The sequence below is a fragment of the Sebastes fasciatus genome, chromosome 6 (genome assembly GCF_043250625.1).
Source record: "Sebastes fasciatus isolate fSebFas1 chromosome 6, fSebFas1.pri, whole genome shotgun sequence".
Lineage (NCBI taxonomy): Eukaryota > Metazoa > Chordata > Actinopteri > Perciformes > Sebastidae > Sebastes > Sebastes fasciatus.
This window is the reverse complement of record NC_133800.1, coordinates 31,485,550-31,505,844: the sequence shown is the minus strand read 5'-3', so window position 1 is coordinate 31,505,844 and position 20,295 is coordinate 31,485,550. Positions and strand designations below refer to the sequence as shown.

Sequence of the window (20,295 nt, the reverse complement as noted above, 5' to 3'; positions counted from 1 at the left end):
TTTCTTTATTTATTAATTTATGCACGATTTTCCCTTTGCATTTCACCCCTTATTTACAGCATCAGGATTTGATTTAAATAAAAAACATAAAAATGATAATAGGAATATAAGTGCAGAGTAAAGACACAGAGAGGAAAAATGAAGGAAGTGCCCCCCAATGCAAAAAAACCCGCCATCCAATAAGAAACGATGTAAACGAAGGGTTAAATCCAAGGCGACTGGCCAACAGTGACTTCATCAATGCAGTGCAGATGCAAAGTCTCATTTTGACACTTATCAGATGGCATTTCAGGATATGTGTAATGCTTTCTTTCACTGTCTATCACTCCCCCTACTCAGAGTGTGTCCCTGTGACACATTCAGACCTACACAGTATGTAAGTGTTACAACATAGAATATGGATGCAGACACTTTTACGTGAACTCAAACAGCCACAGATTTACACTCCATGCTCCACTAGCGTCATCCAAAATTCATGAAGAAATTCACCAACTGTGCTTAAACGATTATATCAAGCCATAACTGAGATATAGTAATCCACTTTTATGAAGAAATCGAATGCATACTGATAATCAACAGTAGTTTAACACAGTTTGTGGGGAAGCTCAGTGGTTTACAGTAGACCTCAACCTCTGAGAGGCTTTTCCCCTGACCTACTGTAGAAAAAAAAGGCTTGTTTATGCAGGTCGTGACAACAAATGAGGAGATGTTCTCGACTTGGCTTGTGATTGTGTCAACAGCGGTCAACAGCAGCCGTCAGAAAGTATTCCTTTACGTGAGGAAAACGATTCTTTCTAGGATCAGCTGAAGGCAGAAAACACGGCACATATGAAACAAACAATGTCTGCGTCAATGTGCCCGCGTGTGTCTGAGTGTATGTGCGTGTCTGCCTGTCTGTCTCCGTCAAAACATGGCAAAATTTGATGATTAATGATTGTTTGCATGCTGGTTGGGCGAGGAGGTGAAAATCTGTCACTGCCTCCAGTCTGCCTCTTGGTTACAGTCGCCTTGATTTTCCGGAAATTGAGACGACGAGAGCTGGAGCGATTTTTATTATTCTAACAATTAACACCAACAGTCAGTAATTCACTTCATTCTTGTGTATGACGCATTTGAGTGGCTGTTTGTTCTGTGCGGTGGATCTTTGTCACAATGCATAAGCAACATCACATTCAGCTTTGGTACACTGGAAACAGATGTGCTTCAATTCATACCAGGCTCTGTTTTCCTCACAACGGACTCATAACGGGACTGGATTGACTTGAGTTTGAGTGTATATGTGTGTGAGAGAGAGTGAGTGTGTGTGAATGAGTGAGGGATTGAGTGTGAAAGAGAGAGGGAGGATGAGGGGGTGCTTTTCCTGTTCAGTCATTCGGGGACTTTGACCACAATGTTTCAACGCTTCTGTCTTCAATCTTAGAGGAGCTGTCGTCATTGTTCTCAAGGTTAGATATTGCAGCCTCCCCCTTTTTTTGTTTTGTTATCTGCATCTCTTATGTCTCCTTTTGCCATTTTCACATGAGTTCTCCCCTCTTTCTCCCCCTCTCTGTGAGTCACTGCAGTCGCTCCATTGTTTTTTGCACTCTTCATCAGTTTCATTCTGTCTTCTATCTCTTCCTCAGACGACACAAACGCCAATAGAGCCAAAAAAAGACCTCTGCCTACGAACACTGACAGCATTTTCTAAAACAAGAGCCCCTCGTGGACGCAGTCCATTAGGCCCATCCATCCAAACAGACCTGCTTTGTTGAGGTGTTATATCAACAGGGTGACCTCCCCTCCACTCCTCCCCAGCTTCCTTGGGCCCCCCAACGGCAGGAGATTGATGTCAACAAGGAATTTTGTCCCACATTTCCTTCTGCCTCCTCCAGACCCACCCTGCTCCTGAAAAACACTTGCACCAGCACAGAGGGCCCCAGTGAGGCCTTAACAGGCCCGCTGAGCTGCGTTACCCCACCGCCACCTCCTCTCACCCCTCGCTCTAGCCGTGCCAGAAACACCCTAAGTCACTAACGTGACACCGTAAACAAGGAGTGCCCCAGAAAACAGCACTAGCGAATGCGAGCGTGTGTGTGTGTTGAGGAAATGAGCCACCTTGTTCTGTCAACAGAGCGGTTGCTGTGAGATGAGGGCCAACACGGAGACGTCATTTGTGTACAGTGTCATCGCCAGAGGAGCTGCCAATAGAATTCAGACCAACTAAATTTGGGCTTGTTTCATGGGTGGTGCTTGTTAAACTTTCACAAGAAGCAAGAACCTGCAACACAGCTGCTGTCTTCTGAGGTCTGCAGAGTTCAGATGGAGAAAGAGAAAGTCAGGGGTGTGCAGCGAGACTTTGAAAAATCAAATACATGTTCCAATAAAACTCCGCAACAATACATAATCTCATTCATCTGTGGGCCTAATCTGATTTAGGATCTAGATCACGTACAGACGTTCAGGGACAGACACTCTCGCTTTCTCTACAGACTTCTATCCATGGTTGTAACATTATACACCATGTAAGAAATGACATGGGGAATGTGTGCTTTCATATTTACAAACAAGAAAGAAAGAAAGCTTCAAAGCAAGTCGCTGGCAACTGAGACTTGAGGTTTCATTGTTGACAAAAAAAATACAAAACAAATTATGAAACAAAGATGAAAATGAATATATTGTGCCTCGGAATATTCCTGTTTAGAAAAATAAATTCCATTTTAATGATTTTCTATTTCAAGTACAGTTGTCAACAATACAGAGCTGTGTATCACTTTGACATCAATACACTTAGATAATGCGATATTATGTTTTGTGATACTGTATCGATTCTCAAAAACACTATCGATTTTCAATTAATAGTTCACATGTAAAGATTTGTGGCAGACAGTGGCTCATGTACTGTATATGGCGATGTGTTCTTTACAGTTTTCCTAAAATTAGATTAAAAAGGGCTGTCACACATGTTAACGTGTTAATGTAAATTCATTTCAATGCCATTAATTTCTTTAACGCATTAACACAACTTGTGATTTTTAGGTTGTAGCGGGCTCAGTTTTAAAGCTATGAATGAAGGTACTGGTATCATATGAAACTAAGAAACCTAAGGAATCCATTGGCAACCATGTCATACTAGCTTGTCGCGGAGGAGGATAAATAACGCTCCAAACTTAAGCTAAATTTTAGCGAGGAAAAACTGGCATGTCCAGTTTGGGGCAAGTCATAGTCAAGTCAGCACACTGACACACTGACAGCTGTTGTTGCCTGTTGGGCTGCAGTTTGCCATGTTATGATTGGAGCATATCTTTTATACTAAATGCAGTACATGTGAGGGTTTCTGGACAATATTTGTCATTATTTTGTGTTGTTAATTGATTTCCAATAATAAATATATACATACATTTGCATAAAGCAGCATATTTGCCCACTCCCATGTTGATAAGAGTATTACATTTTGAACAGATAAAAAATGTGCCATTGAGTTGGGATAAATCACGATTTAATCATGGACAATCATGCGATTAATCACGATTAAATATTTTAATGGATTGACAGCCCAAGTATAAAGTCTAGAGCTGCTCCATAGACAATGAATGGGAGATCCACCGAATATTTGTTTTCTTTTTTATACCCAAATGAGCTTTATTTTATTGGAGTGTTGTCAGTTGTGAAACAGAAAATGTCCCCATTTACTCAAATCATTCCCCTGGGTGCTGTCAGTGTCATCTAGAACATATCTCCCTATTCATTGTCTATGGAGCATATCCAGACTTTATACTTGATGACATCACAAGTTTGAGTTTTAGCATTTAGGATCTCTCTTTGGGAGAGAGTTGTTCATGTTCATGTTTTGAAAATGGGCGTAGTTCCCCTTTAAATGGGTACAATATATCAGCCCCTAAAAATATTAAACATATGTTAACTTGTGGTCACATTAAAGGGCACGCCAAGTTTAATTACAGCACACCTGAATAAATCCATTTTGTCCACATATGCTTCAACAAAACAAAGAGGTTGCAGACAGTTCTAACTGTCCCCATGAAACCACAGTCCCATGAGAGAGATACTCGAGCCGGGGAGATTGAAGGAGAACACTGTGGCAAGACCTGCAGCATTATATCCATGCATCACATATGGTATATACAAAACCTTACGCATGACTTCTTGTTTTAATTTAGAGTGACCTGTCTAATAAACATTTAGACATGCTGAAATCGTTTAAACATTTCAAAGGGATTACTAAGGATGTAACCAGGCGCAGTTTTCCGGAGCAAATTGTTATGGTGGATCAAAGGTTACGCCTCTGGTTGAAAAGGTTATTTTCAAAGTGTTATGGATTACAGTAATCTTAAACATCATTACGACCTTTATTGTTATTTTCATTAGCTGCATTTCTCTAACGTAGTTAAACAATTTAACGTCCAGATGACTTTGCCTTCATATCTGCAGAATATAAAGGCCAGGAATATAAAAAGAGGATTGTTTCGACTATATGAAAGGGATGTCACGATACCAATACCCGTGAAATTCCATTATTCTCAATACCAATTCAATACCACAGTAAAAAACAAAAGTAAAACAATACATCCCATGTATTTCAACATTCACTCATTTATTACGTTTGCATATTTTTTTGTTAGGACGTTAAACAGGTCATAATTCCCTCTCTATCATTTATTTTATATTGCTGTGAAAACATCTCCTTCAAACAACTGAATTTAGTCAAGTTTCTCGCCAAAAACTACATTTTACAAGATTACATTTCACATTATGATAACGTTAGAATTTACCGTAACTCAATACTCATTTTAATTTTATTTAATTTTATTTATTTACTGAATAGAGCCTGAACGCATCATAATGTAACTCAATGCAACCTCCGTTAATGTTAGCTGTTAGCTCTGTTATTTAGCCAAGCAGGACTGTGCTGCTCATCGGCTGCTAACAGCTAACAGCTAACGTTAACTAGCTCTCCTCCTGCCAATTTCAACATGGATTTGTTGTTCACAATGTAGCATTATCAGGGAAAAAATAGGGATGCATCCTGGATGTGTCGAAAGTGAGTTTACTGCATCTCAAACACATTCAGTGTGTTCCAATCCGCGCACTTCTGTACTTACACTTACTACTTTGAGTGCATAAGTACGTTCACACTGGGAAGTACGGCAAAATACAGTGCACTCAAAGTACCCGGATGTTGTACTCAAAACGGTCAAATCGTTGAGTGTGGAAAGTGTCCAGCGTTCCACACTCTCGCCATCTTGGTTACGTAGCGGAAGGGGCGGAGCCACGACCACTATTCAAACAGACGTAGATAACAGAATAAAACAATACAATACGTAAACATACCGGTGCATTTTCAGCCAACAGGAGGACACATCGTAGACGTAGGCGACGACATTGGAAACGTAATTTCCATTCCGCTTTCACTTTTTTTCAGAAGATATTTTGGCAGGTAGCGAGCCGCGGTCAAATGTTGCGATCGTCATTTCCGGTTAGTGCGCCGCAGAGTATTCGATTTGAGACGACCCTACCCTGCTGAAATTTAGGCACTACTCAAGTGAGTACAGAGTGCACAAAGTGCACCACATTGAAGTGTACTTCTGGGAGTACGTTGATTGGAACAGACTCATTGTCTATCGTCCCCGGGACAATGGGACGCCGGTAGTCTCGAGGCCCCCCGGTACCTGCAGTACTGTAGAAAAACGAGTACCATCACGTTTTCAGAACTCTGGCATCGACTTGGTACCGCTTCTCGTGATATCCCTATTTATTACAGTTCAAACTTAATATGGTTAAGAAACGTAAAACACATTCATGTTCTCTCAGTATTCGTACGCTGTTACTGTCCTAACCTGGTGATGACCTAATGAGTTTAAAGCTTCTAGGAAGCAAAAGTTTCAGTGAAGTCGCTCCACTGGCCCAAAACATCTCAAGGCAATGTGCACTGACCCTTAGTAGGACTTGTTTACTTGGAAAAGAGCTAATGGAAATTCTAATAAATAATGAAAAGATACATAACATACTGGGTATATATGCCGTCTTATACGAGACCTTTAAAGGATACATGTGCATGTGAGATTATTTGGGTCCTGCGGAAGCAGACAAGGCTGCACGACTGATGTAGCCACTTTTTCTGATATTGATGTGGGAGCTTGGACAAGCTGAAAATATCCTAAAAATAGATGACATTAACCCAGTTATGCTATTTTTTGGGGACTTTCTGATAATAGAAAAACATCACTTATGCTTCATTGTACATTTTAAACTTTTTAATGGAGGGAAATATAAAAATACTCTAACCCCTTCAGGCAAATCATCTAAAGCAGCTACTGTATGTCAGAGAGGTAATGCACAGATGACTCCAGATAAATAAATGAGTGTTACTATGTGCGATAAGTGTGTGCAGCTGGACACACTTTACATAATCCGACACTTTCCCGGGTTCACTCAGAGGTCTTGCTGCGATGCCTCCAACAACCCAGAGGATGATGAAGTCTTGGAAATGGGAAGTGGCATATCTTTAATTGTGCTTTTATCCTCAGCTGAGGAGACACGCTGCACTTCCACTAGACCACGAAGGCCAGTGCTAAGAGTGGTTTGCCACCTGTTTCTGACATGTACCTTGGTACTTTTAGTGTAACTTTCATTTAATATTAAGCAACTCGGCTCTACAGTAGAGCATTTTGACAACCTTCATCAATAAGTAATGTGAGGACATAAATATTCCCAAACTTCCTGAAGACAAACCACACACAAGTTAGGGACAAAATGTACCTCACCAGTTGGCACGACAGCAAAACCCTCTCCATTTTGTTAAGGGTTACGATTACAAGCAAGTCTTAATTTATAATTAGTAAGTAGGGCTGTCAATCAATTAAAATATTTAATCGGGATTAATTGCATGATTGCATTGCATCGCACATTTTTTATCTGTTCAAAATGTACCTTAAAGGGAGATTTGTAAAGTATTTAATACTCTTATCAACATGGGAGTGGACAAATATGCTGCTTTATGCAAATGTATGTATATATTTATAATTGGAAATCAATTAACAACACAAAACAATGACAAATATTGTCCAGAAACCCTCACAGGTACTGCATTTAGGATATAACATATGCTCAAATCATATAATTGCAACAACAGCTGTCAGTGTGTCAGTGTGCTGACTTGACTATGACTTGCCCCAAACTGCATGTGATTAACATAAAGTGGGCATGTCTGTAAAGGGGAGACTCGTGGGTACCCATAGAACCCATTTTCATTCACATATCTGGAGGTCGGAGGTCAAGGGACCCCTTTGAAAATGGCCATGACAGTTTTTCCTCTCCAAAGTTTAGCGTAAATTTGGAGCGTCATTTAGCCTCCTTCGCAACAAGCTAGCATGACATGGTTGTAACCAATGGATACATTAGGAATCGAGCCTGTTACAACCTCCAAAAGACCAAATAGCGTTAATGCGTTGAAGAAATTAGCGACATTAAAACAAATTTGCGTTAACGCGTTATTATAACGGTAACTTTGACAGCCCTATTAGTAAGAAAATATGAATTTCAGTAATGGGGTATGTGATTGTATGTGATGGCTGCTAACAGCAGATAGAGGCTGTTATTGCTACAACAGAGTCAAATACTTACATATACAGCATAATACATTAATAGAATAGAGCTACCATTTTGGGGATTCTGCAGGAGAGTAATGTGAAACAAAAAGCTTAGAAGTGTTCATGTTCTCCCTGCTTTGGAAAAAAATGTAGTTCTGAAATATTCACAAGGTGCTTTATGGAGCCACTGGCACAGATATTTAGATATGCCATCATTACAGCACTCCATGGAAACACACAAAGCCACTAAAGAGAGCCATGTATGTGTTTTTAAGCACCACGTTGCACGAATAAGTACCTGTTAATGAGTTAGTTGTTTGATCTTTAAAGGTCTATTCCTGTTTTTCATTTGCATCAGCATGCTGTTAACATAATGTTTACCTTATTTCATTCTTAATGTATGTTTCCAAGATGCAAAAGTCTCATAACGGAGGTGAAAGCTCCTCTAAAGCAAACTAAAAGCAATAGCATGGGAACATGGGGAGGACTGAAAATAAACTCCAGGAAGAGACCCCTGCGGATGTTGAGCAAATGTTTGCTTAACATATAGAGGGTTTGCCCTCTTGCACTCTCCAGTGGTTGAGTGGGCTTACTATTTCCACCCCTTTTTTCTATTTTATTTTTAACAGCGTGACACACGATATTACCTGAAGCCAGACTGCCATTAATCAGAACCAGCGAAGGTTATTACTGCGCTCATGAGCTTGACATACAGTAAAGAGGCAGAGAAACCAGGCTTCAAGAGAAGAGGTGGAGTCGATGATTTCTTTCATAGTTGGTCTAAAATGTTGTTTAATCTTAGCAGAGATTACTCGTGAGTCACTGAACACTAAGCTCCCTCAGTGACACAGCCATGAGTCAGATGATAATATGCACACACCAGCATGGTAACACTCATAATGACCGTGTAATTTAAAACACACAAATATAATACAAAGAATACACAAACACTTAGAAAACCAAGCCAAATGAGAGCATCTCTTTTGTACCTACAACCCACGAGACTTTTGTACCCAAGAGACCCTGTAAAAGTGCATCATTAGACCATCGGTGCAATTAAATGAATTAATTAAAGCTGTCTGTCACCACTGACAGCATATTTCAAAACCTTATCTTCAGACTTAAAATGACCAGCTTTTCATAAATAGACTTAATAGTAAGGCTGGGACGATTCACCTATCTCCCAATACGATACTATCACGATACTTTGGTGCCGATTTGATATGTATTTTGATTTTTAAGTATTGCGATTCTACAAGTATTGCGATTCGATATTACTATTTATTGCGATTTTTAACACTAGACCATGAGAAAAGACTGAATGATACACTTCTAATGACTTTTAATTTGGAAAATATCTAAATTTATACAGTAAAAATGTTTGATTTTCAGCATGTATGTAGTCAGAGATGTCGTCACACGTGTATACTTCCGCTAACTTCGCTAAGTCCGTCGCTAGCTCTCCATAAACATCCATGGTCAGCTCCATCGGGCCGTTTGAAGTCATCTAACATATCAGTATATGGATGCTCTACAGTTGTAGCGGCGGCCAATTTGACCACGGAGATGCGATTGGCGGCTGGCTTGACCGCACGTTACCGCGATACGATAACGTTTCCTGTCCGTGACAGAGTTAGCATGCAGCTTTAGCCGTGATGTCTAGCTCTGCTTTTCCTGGCAACGTGTGACACCCAAAGTGTTTCCATACTTCACTGGATGTGTAGTGTTTACTACTTTGGATGTAAAATGTGAAAACGTTTTCTGCTTTATCATTTCGGCTCGCTGCGGTTTGTTAGGTTGATGGATACGGAACGGATATGACGTCACGTTACTAAGACTACAACAATAAAAGCGGTAACTTCCTTCTACCTCCACATAGACTCAAATGAAGCAAGTGTATGTATGACAGAGTGTGTTGCTGCAGACAAATAACAGAGCTACATGGACAACCCATGAACATCCATATGCCCAATGATTTTTAGACACAGTATTAAAAACTGCCTCAGTACCAACACCAGCTTCCTCTGTCACCCTGATCAACTCTGTTTATATAAGTCATTCATTACGAACCGAAATGACCCTCCCAACACGGCGCTAAAAAGACCTTTAGGCGACATTAACCAGTCTCACGTGTCATCAGTGTTTGCAAACAGTTCAGAAAAGCCAATACTTCCAGAAACTGATGCGATGATGGGTCAAATATGGCAGAGGACACATCACGCTAGGACCGGTGGGCAAGTGACAGACTGGATTAATTGGCTACGTCACGATGGCCAACAAAGAGACCAGTGTTGTCGTGCTTAAAGCAAGCAGTTGCCATTTAAAATATCAATAAGATTAGCGGGTTTGTGTGACTACAGCGGCTTGTGCTCAAGAGCAACCGATCCATACTAATTAGCTAAACTAAATTAAACAGACTCAGGTGGAGTTGTGGGTTTTCCTCACGTGCATTCAGTTTGGGAATCTGGTACAGAACTTTTCCCACTGCAGATTTCACATCACTGAAGAGCACTCAACACCGGTGGTCTCGGCTGGGAAACGCAGATGGTCCTCTCTACAGGCATCCATCTTTGTTATCCTTCAGAAACATTAAATAGGCCTCTGCAGATGATGCATGTGTGTGTATGTGTTTGTGTAAAAGGAAAGTGAGGTTCCAGGTTTTTGAAACTTGAGTGAGCATTGCACAGGGAATGCTATCCATAACATCCTATTCCAAGAGGCTCCTTCTTTGAGGGAGGTAGAGTGGAAGAGCATGGCTAGTAAAAAGGAAGAGAGAGAGAGAGAGAGAGAGAGAGAGAGAGAGAGAGAGAGAGAGAGAGAGAGAGAGAGAGAGAGAGAGAGGTGGGACAGACTACCCTAGTTATGCTGTATTTCATTCCTGCCTCCACAAGCAGTGATTAATTCTGCCCTGAGGGGAGGTGGTGACATGACCTACTACTTCATGACTACTACATGACATTTCTACTATATTCTAACTATTACATCCCGTCTGTTGGCGGAGACGCAGACTACTATTTGAGACAAAAGGAAAAAAAACGACTGGAACAAAAGATGTGTAATCATTGGCTTATGCGTCGGCCAGTTCTGGTGAGATGCTCAGTCGGACGTACATTGCTTCCTACTCAGTTAACATACAGAGAGGATGAAAGAAGCAAAATCTGCCCAACACAATATGGAAACTAAATACAACTTGGTCAAAAATTAGGATGAAACTGGAGAGAGGATTTAACTCAGCACTGATATCCATCCATCCTTTATCTGTAAGTGCTTATCCTAATCACGACAGGTTGCCAGACTATCACAGGGCTGACAGATAGAAACAGGCAACCATTCACGCTCTCACATTCACACCTACGGGCAATTTAGAGTCAACAATTAACCTAACCTGCATGTCTTTGGACTGTGGGAGGAAGCCGGAGAACCCGGAGAAAACCCAAACTAACACGGGGAGAACATGCAAACTCCACACAGAAGGGCCCCAAGCCGGGTTTGAACTTGCGAACCTCTTCTCAGTGCTGATGTGTTTTCTAAAATAATCTAGAGTCACACAGGCTAAAAGTCAAATGCCATGAACTGACTTACTGAAATCAGAGCTATGCTAGTCATAAATCATTTAGTTTTGAAGATTAAAGGACTAAAATGTAGCACTGACAGCTAGCGATTAAATTGGATACTGCGGTCCAAGTTCAAAACATTGGAGCCGTGGCCCGTCGCTCCTCTGGCGTGACTGACTTAGCGTGCCTCTACGGCTGCAGAAGGATGTGTTTCCGTGCCAATTTGTTACATATGTGCGAAACAGGGTGTTGAAATGGGCAGTGGACGGGATCACACAGGCCAAAACGGAATGGAAATTTCAAAGGAGAACATACTGGCAGAAGCATTGTTGTTTGAGAAGCCAGTATTTAAATGTATCATGTTTCCTTAATCTCTGATGACATATCATGGTCATTTTATGATTTATTACAGTAAGTATTTTCCATATTGTTCCTTTAAATGACATTGACCTGCCAAATAGCAAATAACACAATCTAAAACTTCAATAAGGGAAAAAAAACATAGAACTGAAAAAAGAAAAACGGGGATCTGTGTTCCAGAGCTCAAAGCTGTTTCATGGACCATTTACCGGCAAGGATAAAAAGCAAGCATCTTGGAAACACATGCCCTGCCTGTTCTCTAATCACATGAAACAGATGAATGTGGAATAGAGTCCAGAAACAAACGACGACAATAAACAAATTAATTAATTTAGAGACAGCCAGATCCATATAATGATGGCAGTTCACATCTTTGTCCCCAGAATGTCATCCAGATCCTGAGGCGTTCCCAGGTCAGCGGGATACAAAACAAACATAAAATCCCCCCAGTATGGGTTGTCCCTGAGTTCTCCTCTCAGCTGGATGTGCCAGACAGGCATCCTTTTAAGATCTCCCAACCAACTTAACTATCTCCTTTCAATTCTAGGAGCAGTGGTTCCTCAAAGCTCATTCTGGAGGCTCAAGCTTCTTGTCTAGGCCCAGAAGGTGAGCCAAGACACCCTGCAAGAGAAATGCATTTCTGCCGCTTGTATCATCACCTCATTCTTTCAGTCAGTACCTCCAGTATCCTTATTCTCACGTTAATCCTCCTATTTTTACAGTTCAGTCAGTTGAAGACTCCTTTCTAGTACCTTGGCATACAATTTTACCGGCAGGATGAGCAGTGTGACACCCCAATACCTGAAGCACACTGTGACACAACACTGAAGAGGCGTGTCAAAAAGGACAATTGAACCACATTAAAGGCCCTGACATGGTCGGCCGACGGACAGTTTGGGGCCGTCGGTGAGCGTCCGTCAGCCTTGTTTTTGCGGTGTGTCCCTCATCGTCGGCTCGGGTCTGCGCTCATGTTGAATGGGCGGCGGCACCCATTGGTGTGAGAAGTGAGAGTTATTTCATCTCACACAGGCGCTGAACGTACATGGTAGTTGGCTGTTGGCTGTAGTCTTTGCGGTGTGTTCTAGTGCAACTTTCTGGCCAACACAAAGGTGACATGAGGAGACGCAACTGGTGGCCTTTTGTCGCCGCTAGTTCTTTGTTGACGGGTTGGTGCGTCTGGGTCTAAAGAGCCTTTTGAATCTCAGAGTGACCCCCTCAATCCCTGGCACCTTGCCCTGGGGAGCTTTCTGATAATCAGTAGCCTGCGCCAAAAAGATAAAAATTGTTATTCTTACAACTTTGCCTCCTCCACAGACGGCATATCTGTAGAGTTCAGAAGTCACTAAAGTGTTCCTTCCACAGCATCCAGTAATATTCAGAGTGGAGTCCAACAGTCCTCCACCCCTGCTGAGAAGCCCCTACTCCTTCTTACTGGGTCATCGGACGGTTTGGCAGAACTGTGTTGAGGCAAATCAAAAATCTGTCTTCATGAACTCACCAAAGTTTACGCTTCTGCAACAGAGGAAGCTGCAATCCTTCTGGACTCCACATTTTTGTCTGCTGATTTGCAATTAATTTGGGCAAACCGAGCCTGAAAGTATTCCCCTTCAGCTTGACAAAGTCCCTCAACAGTGGGTTCCACCAGCAGGTAATGAGGCTATGACAGGCACTGAAGAGCTTCAGGCCACAACTCCTACAATACAATATAAATCAGCAAAGGAGGGTTTGAACATGGGACACTTGGATATCGTGTCCCCGACCTCCAACAAGTAGTGAGAGTTGGAGACTTTGTGCAAAGGGGGTTTCAGCCAGACATTCCCAGTTCACACTCACTGTACATTTGGGTTCAGCGTTTTTTGCTAAAGCGATGGCGTACTAGCTCCGGCTCCTTCCACAACAGAGAGGTGATACATCTGAAGAGTCACTTTTCATAGCCATGGGTCAGCACGCTGTGGCCTCCACCTTGGCCCGCCACAAATTTGGCAATGCACTAGACGCCTCCACCTAACCTCTGAAGGGGGTTACCCCTTGGCATTAGCCCCATGTCTTATTGTTGGAACTGAGCCTTACCAGGTCAAGTTGGTCCAGGCCAGCCACAAGGGACCGCAAACTTCAAGGCCTGGCTGCAGGAGGAGGCCTTGGTTTCCCTATTCCGGATGAGGTTTTTCTTTTCCCAAAACACCAATTTATAGAGATCTTTTGATCCCTCTTAGTTTGGCCCCCCATAGGGGAACAATTTGCCTTGAGAGACCTGACCTGGGGGGATGTCTCCAACAACACCGCTCCCAGGTTCACGCACAACCCCCCACGCTACCACCACCACCACTAGAAAGTAGTGAAGTCTGTTATTAAATTATGAGAATGACAAAATTATAAAAGTCATTATGACGCAGACAGTAGTTAGAGCTCAGCTCTGAAACCACCCACTTTGACTCTTAAACAATCGTAGGAGATCTGTTGTGTACAACTATTTATTTCAGAGTGCAAATGAAAAAAGCCATACATGTGTATATGCATACTTATTTACTGATGAGTATGTGTCTGAATGTGTACAATTAATGAATGCAAAACTGCTTTTTCTGATTAAGATAGACATGTAATGCAGCGCTTATTTGTGTAAGAATTGAAATTAATTGCAGTTAGATATGCCTTGGATGGAATAAATTAACAATAGCACCGTCAACGGGCTAGCTTACCTGGTTTGGCGTCCTAGCAGCAGGCTTGTCCTGGTGGTTGGCGAGGATGAGGAAAGGCAGTGTGCAGAGCTGCGGGTGCTGCAGGGCCGAGTGGAGCTCGTTTCGTGCCGCCTCGAGGTCCTCATCCGATGAGGCACTGTCCAATACGAAGACTACACCCTGTGACCCCTGGTAGTAACGACTCCAGTATTTCTTGATGTTGTCGGCTCCTGTAGACAGACATGATGCCATTAAATGGGTCAACTTCTGGGAGAAGTCATCGTCATAACTGATGTTACTGTCGTCATGTGAAAACAGACAAATGCCAACACCTCCTGTAGTAGAATGCTGTGTGCCATCAAAACATAATAATCTCATAATTATTAGTTCGAAATGGACAAAAACATTTCTATTAAAAAAATTATTATTATTATTTGCAATAGAGCTGCGACTATTAATCGATTGATTGTCAACTATTAAATTAATCGGCAACTATTTTAATAATGAATAATTAATTGGTATGAGTAATATTTCAAGAAAAATAAGTCTAAATTCTCTGATTCCAGACACCTAAATGTGAATATTTTCTTTACTCCTCTATGACAGTAAACTGAATATCTTTGAGTTGTGGACAAAACAAGACATTTGAGGACGTCATCTCGGGCTTTGGGAAACACTGATTGACATTTTTCACCATTTTCTGACCAAACAACTAATCAAAGATTAATCAACAATGAAAATAATCATTAGTGGCAGCCCCAGTTTGCAATCAATCTGAGTTCAGAACATAGTATTGAGCATTAGACTGTATTGAAATAGAAGTCCATTCTTGAACATTATAAAACATATACATAACAAAGCACATCAAGACACTGCATAAAAAAACACAATCGACGATTATAATTATAAGAAGTGTAATTTAATTTTGGCAGATGATATTTTCCAGGTTAAAGATGCAAAACAAATTTAGTTTCCAAGAAATGACTGCTGTAATATTTTGAATTATTTGAGAAAAAATAATCATGATACATACAATTTTAGAAGTCAAACATCCACAGTATTTGCTACACTTGTTTTGGCTAAAACCAAAACCAATAAGCTTTGCGGTGTGAAGTACAAACTACTTATTTTGCTGCCAAATTTCTCAGCAACTCCTCCAAAGTCCTTAAAGTAAATACACATACTCGCTGGATTATTTGAGTCTTGGCTCATTTTCAAGGCCACACTGACATTGAGTTCACAGTGACCAACATATGGTTCCTTTTCTATGTGCTAATTTGGAGCAAGAACATCCGCTCACACAATGGTTTAGCTCATTTAGCAACTTTATTTGTTAGTGTAAGTAATTTGAAGACATGCTCCCAAAATGAGTCAGTCGTGTCCCTTTTGCTTCCACCTCCCTCTGCTTCCACTGCCGGCCCCTCCTTTCGCTTACTGACAGTGTAGGCACCGCTTTTGGAGAGGAAAAACGATTTCAGAGATATTTTGATCCTTATGACAAATTCATGTGCACTTTCTTCAATGTAAAGGCACTTGCTCAGGATCTGGCCAAATCCCACCTGCTTCGTAGGATTGCTAGACGCTAACCCTAACCTCATAACCGTTTCTCACCATGTGATTAGTAGAGCTTAGTGGGGTCAGTCCACTGCCTAGGACATTTCCTGACTGGTTAATTTCAGGGCAATAAAGTCCATTTACAATCTAAAGCAGCCATGCCCCTGTCAAAAAAAATACTCTCACTGTGAATACCAGTTTTTCAATCCCAAAAGGAATCAGTTATGTACTGGAGCTGCAACACAAACTATGTCTTAAAGGGATAATTTGTTTTTTTTGAAGTGGTACTTATCCATAGTCAGTGTATTACCTACAGTAGATGACGGTCAGAACGCCCCCCAGTTGGAAAAGCAGACAGGAGTTACCGCAAGGAAGCAAAGCAATGTACTACTGTGGATGGGGCCAACAGCAAAACAAATTTTAGACACCTAAAAGAAAGGTCCACCTAAAAGTTTAAGTTACGCTATATTTAGAATATTTCCACTGTTTTACCTTGCTGTGAGAAAGCCTTTTCCGACAGGGAACTGAAGCCTTCTATGTTTTATCCATCTATGCTCTCGACAAATCAACCAGACTCCATTGAAAAAAACTGTTATTTTACCTCACAGAACCCAGGGGTTGCTGGTCTACCGCTGCCTCAATCGGTTAGTTTGTTTGCGCTATCGTGTGACTTTGGTGAATCCGAACTAACCAAAGTGAAACAATAGCACAAAAACTGACTGATCGAGGCAGCGGTAGACCAGAAACTCCTGTACTCTGCGAAGTAAAATAACTGGGTTTTTTTTTTCAATGGAGTCTGGTTGATTTGGCTTCAGTCCCCCGTCGGAACCATAGACTGTATAACTGTTTCACGGCAAGGTAAACAAGCGAAAATATTCTAAATATAGCGTACACTTAAACTGATATTATTTTTTTAGGCGGGCCTTTCTTTTAGGTGACTAAAATACGTTTTGCTGTCGACCCCATCCACAGCAGTACATTGCTTTGCTTCCATGCGGTAACTCTTATCTGCTTCTCCAAACTGGGGGCGTGACGACCGTCATCTACTGTAGGTAGGTAATACACTGACTACAGATAAGTACCTCAACACCAACACCCGAACTATCCCTTTAATGTCCTGTCTGTAAACAACTACAGTACTCTGGATCTAGAAATAGAAATAATCACATCTCCAACCTTTCTTACTTTATACCTAGCAGTGAGAAAAGGTAGTTTCTGCTTTCACGGTGACGTAGATGCTGACAAACTCAGTCAACACCACGAACCACGATATGCTAGTCACATCCTCCATGTTACTCATGCTCCTTAGGACATCTTGCTCTACAAATTTCAAGCCGACAAAAGAGGTGTTCTTTTTTTTTTTTACTCAAAAGATAGTAAGGAGGAGTCAATACAGAGGAAGTATCGCAGTTTATCCTTAACACCACAGTACTGGCTATTGTACTTTCAGATTTAAATCTTCTAAAATATAAAAAAAGTATTTTGTCAACTGCTTGTACACTTCGATTACACTTCATTAACTCAGTTGAATGCTTTCCGTTCCACAACATGTTTTCCATTAAACAGTTCAAACTGTTTGTTCTACACGCTCACAAAGCTTGTCATCACCGCATACACGCAACTACAAAGGGTCCTATCACGTTGCATACGCAAGTACATGCATTTGCTTTTTACAAGGTTGTACTTTCTCTGGTTGAAATGATCCTCCTCCGTCTGGTGAGGTTACTTCTTTTGCAATCTTGTGAACTGTTGTCTTGTTATTGTTGCTCATAGTAAGGTAACTGCCAAGAAGTGACGAACTGTGAGGCTGGCAAATGTTTAAGCATCACGAAGAGCTCTCGGTGACATTTACCTCCCTCCCTTCTTTCTTTCTTTTCCTCCCCCACTCTTTTCTACTCACACCTCTCACTGGAGTGGAAAGCTATCAGACAAAGTGGCACTTGAGAGATTGACTGGGAAGTTTCTCTCATCTTTGCCTGGAAATGGTGGAATGTCCGTCACGTCTCATTGGATCTCGTTGGCGACTTCTGCCACCTATTGGCCCGACAGAAGGACTTCCAAACATGACGTCATGACTCTGTGGGGGGATGCTGGCAGCTCTACTACATATCATTAATCAAATAAGTGCACCATGAGTAAGACCTCATTTCTTTGCTCGTTTGTCTCCCTTCCTTTCTACTTTTCTGCCCTTTAACACCTTTGTTTATATCCTCTATATGTAGCGTGCGATTGATAATAAAAAACACGTTCTACACTTTCACATTTCACTCAGACGTAATTAGCCAAAGGTCAACAGTGCAGCACGAGAGGTAAAATTAGCATGAAAGTCATGTCTCTTACTGACCCAGTCACGTACTGACTCACCAGATGGAAGCCTTATTGCCTCATTCATTCACTACATGGGTTTGACTGCATGAATGAAATAATGAATGGCTCTAGCAAAATCAATTACCTAACTAAATCATTTACTAAGGTTGGGAAAGAACAAATAATCAGAGACATATGAATGAACTCCTTGTAATGAACTCTTTAAAAGGTATCATACAGTGCAGTCCAATCTTCTGGCATGTTTGGTTGGATGCACATGAAGGAAGAATCCACAACCGGATACCTCACGATTAAATATTTTTCTGTGTTCCTGCTTCTAACTTAAGTTACGACTTCCATTTCCCAGAATAGCCATCATCATCCTATTCCCTTGCCTGGACTTGATATATTTATCTGTTGGTTTAATGTGTAGGTGCAGACAGCAACAAAGTAAGCTATCATGTTACAACAATTTCCAGTCAGGACAAAAATATCATAAAACATATTTTACAAGACAGATAGTTCTGGTCCTTGATTATGATTGGCTGAGTCGCGTTCAAACCCGTTGGAAAATACTCTACCAACACAGCTGTGACTGCATTACTGTAGTATCACCTCACCAATTAGTCCCCTATTGTTTAAAGATGTCAGATTTTGTTGTGAGCTTTGGTCTAGTGGTTGGGCTAAGCGTAGATAAGTGGTTGGAAGAGATGGACAGGATAGAGGAGGAAGATAAAAAAGAAATAAGACACGCTGAAATTACTGAGAGAGAAATCGAAGAGCTGGAAAAGTCAAGAAACGAAGGCAGGACTGTTAAACAGACTATGTGGTTCGTTCGGTGTTTTCAGACCAAATCATCCGCGTGGACGAGAATGGTGAGGACTACGCTACGCTGTGGTCCAATAAAAACACAAAAAAACACAAAGATGGCAGGGAAAGAAAAAAAAGACTGTCTACAGGTATTTATGTTTGAGCAGCCAGAAAGAAATACCCATCGTTGCTGCCGCCCAATCCATCGGCCTTTTATCTCCATCCAAAGCGGACAAACCACACCAACGATCTATGGTAAGTTAAACATGTAACTTAAGCTAGAATACATTTTTTTAATTTGTAGCCTATTATTCTCACCTTTCTCTTGTTATGTTCTCTGTCGACATCTTGTTTTTTTGCAACCAGAAGTGACACAAGAGGGTGGAGTTAAGTTTAATCGAATGCTGAATAAGACATTTACAGGCGACCAAAATGTTATAATTAACTTTAATGAACTGAAACACACTGTGAAAGGGTTAAAGTTGTAAGACGAAAACACGGACAACTCCCAGACCGGACAACGCCGTGGTAGCGACATGTCAATCACAAGGTAGCCACGCCCTAAAGCATGCCGTGCTTTATGGTCTATTTGACTCTAAATGGGACCATAATTTACTAAATGAACATCATGCTGTATTGAAGAAGACTTGAAACTAGCGATTGAGACCATAAACTCATGTTTACAATGTTAACTGAGGTAATAAATCAAGTGAGAAGTAGGCCCATTTTCTCATAGACTTTTATACAATCAGACTTCTTTTTGCAACCAGAGGAGTCGCCCCCTGCTGGCTGTTAGAGAGAATGCAAGTTTAAAGGCACTTCCAACGCGGCTTCACTTTTCAGACCCGGAGGTTGACCACTGGATATAACCAAGCTACACTGTGACAAAAATGATATCGCTGACAAGTGACAACAGCTAGGGGAAAGCGGGAATAATAGTTGCAGATGGTAGATAAATATGTGGTTATAATGTAACTGCAACATGATGAAAAATTTTATTTTCCATTCTCCTACGTTAAGTATTTGTTAGGTATACTAGAGAGCCAATGGGAGTTGATTTCCTTGGCGCCATGTTGGTTCCACAATCTACACCAACCACTGCTTGCGAAGCACCACTGTAGAAAAACGTTCTGATGCTGGCCCAGAGACAAGAGAAACCATGTCAATGATGAGGCATAAATGTGAATCGTCCCTGCAATCTTACTGGCACCCAAACTACAGCGAGAGAAGATGCTGTAGCAATGTCTTTGCTTCTGGCACCACACAATTAAAACTCACCTATACCAGCAAAGAAGAGTGAATGAACACCACTTCAACAATAGTACAATTAATGGCGATACACAGATAAAAGTTAACAATCACCCCAATCATTAAGCATGCTTTCCACTGTGTCTTTGTGTTGCTTGGCAACCGTTGCATGTCGTTGAAGAACTGAATTGGTTGGCGGAAGAA

General features: G+C 41.3%; 1 protein-coding gene across 4 annotated transcripts in view; it reads right to left on the bottom strand.

Annotated features, from left to right (window-relative positions):
* Positions 1-20,295, bottom strand: part of LOC141769806 (ADP-ribosylation factor-like protein 15) — a 139,881-nt gene that overhangs the window by 52,944 nt on the left and 66,642 nt on the right. For all 4 annotated transcript variants that reach the window (XM_074639237.1, XM_074639235.1, XM_074639234.1 and 1 more), the window contains one exon: positions 14,194-14,402. In XM_074639237.1, the coding sequence (XP_074495338.1) occupies positions 14,194-14,402 (209 nt within the window). The remainder of the gene's footprint in view (positions 1-14,193; positions 14,403-20,295) is intronic.